Raw genomic sequence first — 11,086 nt, 5'->3', positions numbered from 1 at the left:
CCCGTTGACTGGAGACAGGGCTGCAGCTGCCACACCCACAGGGAACCGCAGGAGAAAAGCAAACAGACCCCACCGAAAGGAGGCTTCGCGTCTAGATCTGCCACTTCTGTTTAGCTGGAAGTGGTTGGAAAACCTGAGCAAAGCTGCTGGTTAGGGTTTTCTGGAACCCTCAGAGGCACATCCCATCCTTAAGTCTGGCATAGACTCAACCCTTGGCTGTTAGTATTTCTCAGCTGAGCAACCCAGAGTTTGGCTTTCGCATGGACACTGAGGGGCCTAGGCCCTGGGTTAATCCCCAGAAGAGTTCTTTCATCCCACCCATCTAAGCTCTAAGACCACTACTCCTAATCCCATTGCTCTCTAACCGAAAGAGTCACCTATGCCTTTGAACATGGTATGGACAGCTGGGGAGCAGAATCCCCTGCTGGGGGAAGATGTGATTAAGGCTCAACTCACTGAGATCAAGCATGGAGCCTTCCCACTCCTGTCTCAGAGCTGCCTCAAAAAACCCCAAAACAAAACAAAACACCCTCACAAGCACACAGATTGGCTACACCTGTACCCACATGTGCACACTGCTTTCCAGGTGGGCAGCACTCCAGCCAGCTTGGTCCATTCAAAAAGCCAATAGGGAGGCACTGGTTCTACCATATTGGTTGAATTCTTACTCTCTGATATTGTAGCAACAGAAATTCTGAGGTGTGGTTTTTACCTTTGTGTTGTCTCTTCACTGTAGGATCCCAACAGTAAATACTGTGTCCTAAAGAGTTTCTTCTTCATAATCAAAGGCCTTAACCCTACCACCTGCAAATATTCCATTCTGAACTTTTGTTCCTGTTTTACAAATGTTTGTAACTAAGGCCTACAGAGATACAATGCTTTTTCGAATTTATATTAAGTCAACATATAGTCAAGTCTAGTCAAGTCTATAGTTGTGAGCTACTAATTCTATCTTGGACTGAAGTCAGTTGTTGGAATTTTCTGGATCATACCAGAAATTACTCCTGTTCTCCCTTTAAAATCCATTCCCCTTCATCCACCTTTCCTTCCTTCCTGCCTTTCTATTTTCCTTCCTTCCCTCTCTCTTTCCTTCCTTCTTTCCACAAATACATATATAGAACATTTTCTAGGTTTGAAGAGTGCTCACCTCTTGAAGCAGAACCCAGTTGGGGATTCTTCTTATCCTGAGAAAGTCCTTGGTTCTGACGGGACCTCCCACCACTACCATCTCTGATACTGGTCTTGGGACATACGTGTTCTTCCTTCCGCTCTCTTCTTCAACCAAATACCTCTTTCCTCACCAAAAGTCTTTTTTTATTCCTTTTCTTTTTTCTACCAATCCACTTTCTTATCAGAATACCCACATTCACAAATGCCCTCTTTAAATCTGGTGATGCACAGAACAATGACATTGGGAATTAAAATAGTGGAAACCCTAAGTCCCCTTTAGGGGACTAAACTTTTTGTGTGTAAAGAATCCTAGTAGGTTAAAATTTAAAACAAATCTCTCTTATCTTTTCTTAAAAATGTTATTTTCTTGGGGCACCTGGGTGGCTCAGTCGGTTAAGCATCCAACTTCGGCCCAGGTCATGATCTTGCAGTTCGTGGGTTCAAGCCGCACACCGGGCTCTGTGTTGACAGCTCAGAGCCTGGAGCCTGCTTCAAGTTCTGCGTCTCCCTCTCTCTCTGCCCCTATCCCGCTCATGCTCTGTCTCTCTCAAAAATAAATAAACATTAAAGAAAAATTTTTTAATGTTATTTTCTTTGGATACGACCTTGGAAATAAGATCATGGGTGAAAGTTATAAATTTGAGTAGAAATTCTGTGCTCTTGAGGTCATGAGAGTACTCTATTAACCAACAGGAATAAGTAAAGCTACATAGTGTTGACCATGTACTGTTGTGTTTTACATATATAGTTATTTTAATTGGCACAACTCTACAAAGTAGGCGCTATTATGGTTGCCATTATCCCCACTTTATAGATGAGAAAACACAAACCTGCAGGTCAAGTGACCCATCTGAGTTCACACTACTGGTAAGTAATGGAGCTAGATCTGGAATCCAGGAGCCTGGCATCAGAGCTGTGTTCTTGCCAGATGTGTGGCCCCCACAACACTGGCCTGACCTCCAATGTATGTCCTGACCTACTACATTATACACTGACTCAACAAAGACAGGGATTGGCGGTAGGGGTGGGGGTGGCAAGTGATTTCATAAACGATGTACTTGTATTAGTTCACTTAATCCTTGCAACGGCCCTGTGAGACTGCTGCTATTATGACCCCATTCGCAGCTGAGGAGTAGACAGGTTAAGTAACTTGCCCAGTGGGGAGCTTGGGTTTTAAGCCAGGCAATCTGGCCCTGGAGTCCATGTACTTAGCCATTACTCTGCTGCTTTTCTCTCCAGGACAGGAAGAAAACAGTAACCCAGTTTGCACTGACACGTGTCCTTCTTACCTCTGCCATTGCCTCCACTACCTTCTGCTTATCCACTTGTAAGATACCATTCTTTGCTGTGCGAGATACATGCAGCTCATGCCAGTGGCCCAGGGCGAGGGGGTCTTCACTCCTGTTGAAGGAAGGAAGCTGAGCGTGGGATAGCATCAGTGGTGGTATGGACAGTGTTCATCAAGCTGCCCTGATGAACCGACGCAACCTTAGCTACCTCATTCATTCCATCACAAGAAAACAATCACTCCTGCTTAGTAAACACAGCGGCGCTCGGTCCGTTTATTGGACCCCTTTATGGTAGGAGCATTGCAATTATCACTTTATTTTATTACTTCCAACAAGCCTGAAATGTGGGTAAGATGAGCCTGGTGTCCTGGAGGACAGGTGACGGTGAAATGTGATCATAGTTGCACACAAGCTTTGAAAATGAGAAAATTACCTGGACTGTAGTGTAAACCACAGATTCTTTCGTGTGCTGATGGCTACGGCATCCTTTGAAATGCATAAAAAATTAGGATGGATGGATGGATGGATATAAGGATAGCTAGACATGTGATAAAGCAAATATAGCAAAATGTTAATTATAGATGACAGGTGGGAGGAATAAAGATGTTTACTGTATAATTCTTTCAACTTTTCCACATGTTTAGAATTTCTCATAATAAAACGCTGGCGGGGGGAAAGAGTCCATGTTGTCTGATACTGTGAAAAGGATTAAAACTAAAAATTCAATTAATTCAACGTGAAAGTGCTTGAAGTTTAAACGATTTCGGTAAGAGTTTTGCACGCTACTTTGGACAGTGAGGTATGCAAGAAGAGGATAATTATTGCATTTGTGTTTCTAATGATGTCTAGTTCCTGGCCTTCACTGAACCTCCCAATTATTTTTTGGTCCTGGATCATCCTTAGAAAACTGTCAGGAATACCAATGGGCACAATTATTGAAAGGTCTCCACCCCCTCACTTGATTTTTTTGCTCTGGCAAATGCTTTTGTGATTTGTCCTTAGCAATTAGAATTTAATCACCTTGGCTAAATCAATATGCAATAAAGAAACCAGAGGCACTCTTTAAGCAGCCCCATCTCCACAATAAGTACCACCGCCTTAGTCGTGTTCTTGTCCTGCAGAGGTCATTCCCTGTCAATACCCTGCCTTCCTCTGCACAGTTACATCGATCACAGCCGTCACGAGCTCATTTCAATTGCCTCGATTTTTGAATCGAGTTCATAATGAATTTGACCACCTTATCCTTTTCTAAAGTTAAAATGATTTGGCCAATTCCACAACTTCCTGTGGTTCAGGATTTTACTGAATTTTCTTAATCAAGCAGGAAGTCTTAGAAATGATCTTCAGAATAAACATCTTGCAACGGGGCACCTGAAACGCCCGCCCACAGTAATCCCTGTTGTCAGGTTACCCTGGGGAGGGGATGGGACAGGGGTGGTCTTTCCCTTGGACATTCTGGGCACTTGCCTTCTTTTCGTTACACCTGATACGCTGAATTCTTTTTCCAGGCACTTTTCTGACAGGCAGGGAAACGATATCTTACATTAAAAAAAAAATTAAATAACACTTCTTGTCTCAAATAGGCACAGAATGATGAAAGAGAGAAATGCTGGACACTAAGGTCCTATGTGTCTGTGACCCCAGAGCTGGAGCTGCCACCATGGAGGGGAGCCATGGGGGGGGGGGGGGGTGCGATCTGCCCAAGAGGAGGGCTGATGAGCCCGACCCTCCCCCTCACTCTTTCTGGTCATTCCTTATCCAGGAGGAAGCCATTTGAAAGTACAAGGTGATATTTAAGGTGTCTTCCCTTCTGAACTTGACAAACAGTTCTACGTGAATTGCTTAGACTGTTTTGCATAATCTTATGTAAATTGAATCAATTAAACACCCACCAAAGTTGTCTTGAGACATAGGATGTTTTTGTATAACCAGAGGCACAAAAATGTGTGCCCATGACCCAAGGTGGGAGGTGTCAGTGACGTGCAGGAATTCAGTCATAGGACAAAAATGAACTGTCCTTTTTAAGAATTCTCGAAACCTAATGCAGCAAGCATTTCCCATCGGCCGTGAGAAATGATCAGCAATTAAGGGCGATGTATGGCTGTAACATCTCTCCCGCAGTCTTCCTAAAAATGACAGTCTAACAGCATAAATTACAATTGAATGCAGCCTGCAATTTCCTTTAAAACAACCACCACCTTTGGATTTCCTGCTGCGGGGCACCATTGAAGGAAACATCGTAGTGAGTTTCAAAAGAGAATTCGTCGAATATAGGAACAAGAAGCATGTCTGCATTAGATTAGCAGGCCTCTGGCTGGAGGGTAAAAACTACCGTGGAAGGAACACAGTGTGAAGAGGGAGACATAAACAAATAAGAGAAACGTCTGTATCCACCATCATCAGGCTCTGAGGGTGTTGTAAAAATCGTGACGCGCTGTACGGGAACAATTGATCTTCTAAGTAAATTAATAGTACAAGCTAGATAACAGGAGGAAAGGTTTGAGGACCCAGAGCCACTTCTGCAGATACCAGCAAGTACTTCAGAAGCACCTGTTCACTGCCATGCTATTGAAACCACTCATCGCACCGCCTTCTCAAACATATCGGTCAGGGATGAGCCTCTGTGATTTGCAGATTCGCTGTCAGACTCCTTTATCTGGAGAATGGTCAGAGATGTGCTAACCATCTAGTCACCATCAAAGAAACAATGCGAGAGGGTGGTAAAAAAATCAAAGTCAGGTCACCAAGGGCATGTCTGTCCATTCAACTTCTGTTAATACTTCTTTCCTAGTCATCCTCTATTGACGGAGTGCCCACAAAATGATGCTAGGAGCATGGACTGATCAACTACAATTCATCAGGTTTTTGTGATGGCCTTGTGCAAAATGAAGGCAGCCTATCCATGGGTTGAAGCAGAGAGTTGCTACCTGCCGGGGAGTTACTTGACAAAAGGAAAACTTGCCAGTAGGAGAGAATGATCCATAATGAAGTATGTGATACCACCAGGACACGTTTTGGAAAAGAGAACCACGGAGGGACGACAGGAATAGTGCAAGCTATCAGGACAAGGCCATCTTTTTCCAAAGTGACCGCTGTTGAGCTTTCTGGGGGGAAAGGAGCCCCTAAAGGTTTCAGCCCTTACCTGAGAACACCAGTGCCAGAGCCACAGTCAAAGCGGAACTCCACGTGGCCCCCTGCCATGTTGATGGACACAAAGTCTTTGCTGCCCGTGTCGTAGCTGTAGAGGAGGACACCATCACCCGAGTCCGGCCGAAATGTGATCTCAAACTCCATGAAGGAAAGGTAATGCTGGGGCTCCAGAGGCCAGGGTGTTGCAGCATAGGATCTCAGGGACTCTCTGAATTGAGGGATGGTCAGGGTGAAAGCTGAAGAAAGAAGCATGCTGTTAGAAATCCCTCTGTGGCAGAACTAGCCATGTTCTCTTCCTCCTGGGTATGGAGCTACCCTACATTTCCCAGCTGCCCTGAGTGAATTGGGTAGTATAACCGAATTCCGGTCAGTGGATTGTGGGTGGGAGTATTATATGCATCCCAGGTCTGACCCCTAAAACTTCCTACCATCTTCCATGCACCCTCTCGTCCCTCACCTGCTAGCTGAATGCAGGAAGCAGGGGAGGATTTTCAGGGCCTGGCAGAGCCCTAGAAGGCAGGGGCCTGTGTCCCTGAATGACTGCATGGCACAGAGGCCACCCCCACCCAAACTCCTCACTGACCTGCAGTGATGTGTGACGTGAGCAAGGATCGAGCCTTATTATGTTAAGCTACAAAATATAAGATGATATGTAACAGCTTTGACTTACAGTAACTCACACGCCCTTTTCTAGGTGATCTGAGATCTGAGATTATTCAGTGCTAAAGAAAAACCCCCCCCAGGATGGTGTCTTAGGTCCAAATTTGAATCAATGGTAGAAAAGTTAAAACATGTTCAACTTGGGCCACCTGGGGGGCGCTCATTGGTTAAGCATCCGGCTCTTGATTTCGATTCAGGTCAAGATCTCACTGTGGTGAGATCGAGCCCCACATCAGGCTCAGTGCTGGGCATGGAGCCTGCTTGGGATTCTCTCTCCCTCCGCTCCTCCCACACTTGCACGCGCTCTCTCTCTCTTCTCTCAAAAAAAGTGTCCAACTCCACACGTTTGCCGAAATCTTTGAAATCTTTGAAATTTCCCCTGATTCTGTGTGTTTGCGTATGCACCTGTGTTTACGCGTATATATACCCACGTATTGAGACAGGTATAGTATCGAGAGGTGGACAATTCACTAGAACAGTAACAAAAATAAGAAAGATTACTCTTGTGCCTTCCCATTGTTAACGACTCTGTGTGTCTCTTCCCCACATTTTCTCTGAACTTGTCAGTCATTCTCAGAAGCATGAGCTGCAGATGCTCTCAATTCAGTCTGATACAGACCACACGCATAAAGGCTTTTCAAAGTTACTTGAGGGCCAAAAGGAGCCCACCAAAGCCTGGCCCAGAAGCATCTTAAAATGAACCTATCTATGGTTGGCTTGACACTCTGACACTCAAAGGCACTCCAATCTGATAAAAAAACAAAACAGATTCTCCCATCTCTCCCAACAATGTATAGATTTTAATCCCATAAACATTTATGGGACTTGCTAAGAGCACGCTGATGAAAAATTACATCGACATGAATTAACAGGGCAGGCAAAGTGCAGCCAACTTGCTTCTTTCTCACCATCTTCACAGTGTCGACCTTTAAACCCAAGGGGACACAGGCAAATGTAGGCGTCGGCTTTGACTGCTGCACAGGTGCCGCCGTTGATGCACGAGGCTTCGTCACAGAGTCCACTGCTGCACTCCCCTAAATACAGAACAGGAATGACAAAACCGATTCATCGCGTGAGCCAGTCCAAGACGCTGGAGCTGACCGCACCAGCTCTGAATACACACGCTCAGCTCCCACTCGTGTTAATTTGTACCCCTGCCCAGCTGCAAAACAGCCTTCAGGGTAGGTGGAACGTACCCTTCATTTTAGTTTGATTTTGGCCTGTTCTTTATGAAGACCCACAAAGAATCTTTGAAACATGGCGGACACAATACATCAAATAGTAAATTGTTTGGACAATTTTACGACCACCGACGAAGATGAATGAGTTGTTTCTGCGTTAATCCATCTGTCTCTTATTCCAACAAGAGCGTGTTTCAATCCCTTCCGTGTCAACATGGTGTTTCTGTTCCAAGCATTCTAATTTGTGTGGCCCCAGTTACCTTAAGTGCTACTGCCTTGTTGGTTCAAAGTCGAGGCAATAAGGGGAACACGGAAGCCACATCTAACTTATTACCTGGCCTCAACCTTCCACTGCTCTGTCTGGGGCAGGAAGGGGCTGGGGCGGGGGGTGCTTCATAATACCTCAGCATATGCCTTCCAGCATCCCTACTCCCACCTCCAAAACTGAGATCTTATGGGGGACAGGATGGTGGCCTGGAGTAAAAAGCGGTGAGAGCTTCAACACCAGATGGGTCCATACTCTTTACCAAACACATATCAGAGAGGCCCATACAGGGTATACTCTCACTGTCAAGATCATCAGATGACATGGAAACACATGGACTTCTCCTGCTCTGCTTTTCTCCTGCTTCTTTGGTCCTCCTCTTCTCTTTGTATATAAGAAATAAATTTCACAGATGGGCCACTAGCTGGCCCAGAACAACACAAGTGAGTACTAAACACTTGCTCCCGGGGTAGGGACAAAGGAGCACATCTCTGACTGAGCCGTGAGGGGCCCGGCCCTGAGCCCCGCAGGCTGTGATGCTGCACCTGCCTGAACTGCAAGCCCACTTCTGGTGGGATGAAAAGCCTCCGTTGGCCATCTCAGCAGGGCAAGCCCCCCATCCTTTTCTCATCCGTCCTCTGCATTTGTGGAGCTGACCCCGTCTTTTCTTCCACGAAGCCTCGCTGCGAGCGTGAGCAGGGCTGGGTATAGTGTGCAGCCAGCCGAAGAGGCTGACTTCAGGAGTCGAGGACAGAGTTTAATTAAAGCCTGTCCAGATGGCTCATCGCCACAGCTGGGGTGGGCTGGCCTCAGCGAATTCCAGCCGGGGCCACTGGAAGCTCAGGGCAGGAGTGACCGGTGGCCTCTGCAGCCACCGCCTGAGAACATGGCCAGCATCCAGTCTCCTCAGGGTGATGGACATGGAACCATGAGAGCCGGACTCTCACAGCCCCTGAGCCCCCCCCCCCCCCCCCCCGGGGGGGGGGGGGGGGGGGATTCTTTCCCCGAGAAGGGCGGCTCCCACAGGAAGAAACGAGGTTCTTGGGTTATTTTAGCTACACATGGAAAAGACATTACTTTACAAATTTGCATTGTGACTATCCTTTAAGAGGGGGGAGTGGGGTGGGGGCATTGATGAAAGCAACATGGCGGCAGGATTCTGCTGGCAATGGTACGCAAGATGGCCTATGAGCGGCGGCGTGGGAAAGAGGAACGGACTCCAACGGGGAGGGAACGTGGGGCTGGCCGGGGTGGTAGCAGAGGAAATGGACAGGGAGCGAAGACACGGGGAAGGGAGACCCAGCCAGTCCCTTCTAGAGCTTGAAGGCGGAGGCAGACCCTAGCAAGGCCTCCGGGTTCCTCGCCTGGCGGTCTGAAAGGACAGTGGCGGGAGTACAATGATGAGCACGGCTGAGGGCAGGAGCTGGTTTCTGAGGCACAGAGGACCTGGCGTTGGGAAGCAGACTCCGCTTCCCATTCTCTCCCTCCCTCTCTCTCTGCCCCTTCCCCGCTCGTGCTCACGCTCTTTCTCACTCTCTCAAAAGAAATAAACATTAAACAAACAGACTGCATAGCTTTATTTCAATGTAATTGTTTCCTACCATGGATGTTATTCTCTACATTTAAAAACATCATTTGTTTCAAAACATCCGGCTGGCGGGGTCAGTGGAACATGTGACTCTTCATCTCGGGGATCGTAAATTTGAGCCCCATGTTGGAGGGGGAAATTACTTAAAACTGAAATCTTTAGGAAAAAAAAAAGAAAAAAAGAAAGAGACACATCATTTTGGGAAGAGTCCACAGGCTTTACCAGACTGCCAGAGATGTTCACAGCACACAAACGGTTAAGAACCTTTGGGTTACTAAATTGATGATCCTGGCAGCAAAGTCCAGGGATGTAGGGAAGGATGGGTGCAGAGTTTTAGAAAGAAGGAAAACTGTCAACTCTGAGAGTGGGAGGAAGGAAGTTAGTCGCAAGGTCATGTGCAGAGAGCGCTGGCAGGACCTCATCATCAGTATATAATTTTTATTGACATTGAACCTACTAGATGCCAGCTTTACGCAAGACAATGACGTGAGGGCAGGAGAGAAATTAGGCCTCCGAGGAGAGAACGGCAGGTGGGATGGGGCAGCCTACATGAAGGACGCATGGACGGTGAGCAACCACCTGCCCCTTGTCCACCAATCCGTAACTGAAGCCAGTCTATTTCCCCGACTGAAGATCTGTCCACTCGGTCCACATCTCCACCACCACTACCAGCCTAGAGCAAACCGTCATTATCTCTGATCTGGATTGTCGTCATAGCCTCCAGCCAGTTTACATGTGCCCCCTGAACACCGCTTTCAATAAGCTTTCCACAGCCAGAAGGATCGTTTCAAAACACAGACTAGATCATGGTAAACCACCTCCCCCTCATACTCCCACTGGGACAAGCCATTTCCTCTGCCTGGAATGATCTTCCCTCTCTTATCTGCTTAAAAAGAAATGCTTCAGATATCAGCTTTGGGTTATATGCTCAGAATGCTCCAGCCCATAAAATCCCGTTATTATACACTATTATTATACCACCATTTCTTCTTTGTAACACGCTGAATTGTAATTTTTCATTGACTTGTGTGACTATTTGATCAGTTTGGTCTTTCCTTGTGGCAGCTACATGAGGGCTGAGGTAGGATCCTGTTTTCTTGTTCATTACTGTCTCCCCAGGACCTGGCATCATGACTAGCATTAAGCAGATCCTTAAAAAAGTATCTTGAGAGAAAGCATGAGTGAAACAGTGATAAACCATGGTGAGACCCATGGCCACCTCACACGTCTTGAGTCTCAAATAACTTGAGAAGTTGGTTTCCCAACTTGTCACATTGACCCAGTGGGGTGTGGAAATCCAAGACAGGATTGGAAAAACTGAGTTCCGGTGGTTTAGGTTTAAGAATTTGCGTGGAAATAATAAAAGAAAGTCTGGGCCAGCGAATGCGAAATTTTGCTGAGATGACTGACTATTCTAGAATGTGGGTTTAGAGAGAGTCTAATTGCTGGGAATAATCTAAAGAAGGTGACGAAGGGGAAAGGCTTCAGTAATGAAAGGCCCCTTTGAGGAGTTGAGGTAGGCTTTAATGGAGGTGGGGAGGGGGACAGAGAAAAAGCTGTGGTTGAAGATAGCGGTGACAAGTTAGAGATACCAGACAAAGGAACCGTGACTCTGCTACTGTCATTACCTTCTTCTGGAAGCCTGTAATCTCCACCAGAAATTCACTGCTGTTTGTATGAGCCCAGTATTCCCTCATGGTGGCACTGCATTTAAAGGAACTTGAATTTTGGGGCGCCTGGGTGGCGCAGTCGGTTAAGCGTCCGACTTCAGCCAGGTCACGAT

General features: G+C 46.6%; 1 protein-coding gene across 2 annotated transcripts in view; it reads right to left on the bottom strand.

Moving 5' to 3' along the window:
* Nucleotides 1-11,086, bottom strand: part of EGFLAM (EGF like, fibronectin type III and laminin G domains) — a 181,775-nt gene that overhangs the window by 30,583 nt on the left and 140,106 nt on the right. For both annotated transcript variants that reach the window (XM_040495740.1, XM_040495742.1), the window contains exons 14-16: nt 7,178-7,303; nt 5,602-5,845; nt 2,460-2,571 (exon numbers count right to left, since the gene is read on the bottom strand). In XM_040495740.1, coding sequence (XP_040351674.1) covers nt 2,460-2,571; nt 5,602-5,845; nt 7,178-7,303 — 482 coding nt within the window. The remainder of the gene's footprint in view (nt 1-2,459; nt 2,572-5,601; nt 5,846-7,177; nt 7,304-11,086) is intronic.

Source organism: Herpailurus yagouaroundi, unplaced genomic scaffold, assembly GCF_014898765.1.
Source record: "Herpailurus yagouaroundi ecotype Mexico unplaced genomic scaffold, PumYag 29, whole genome shotgun sequence".
NCBI lineage: Eukaryota > Metazoa > Chordata > Mammalia > Carnivora > Felidae > Herpailurus > Herpailurus yagouaroundi.
The sequence above is the reverse complement of the archived record's forward strand: the minus strand, read 5'-3'. Positions and strand labels throughout refer to the sequence as shown.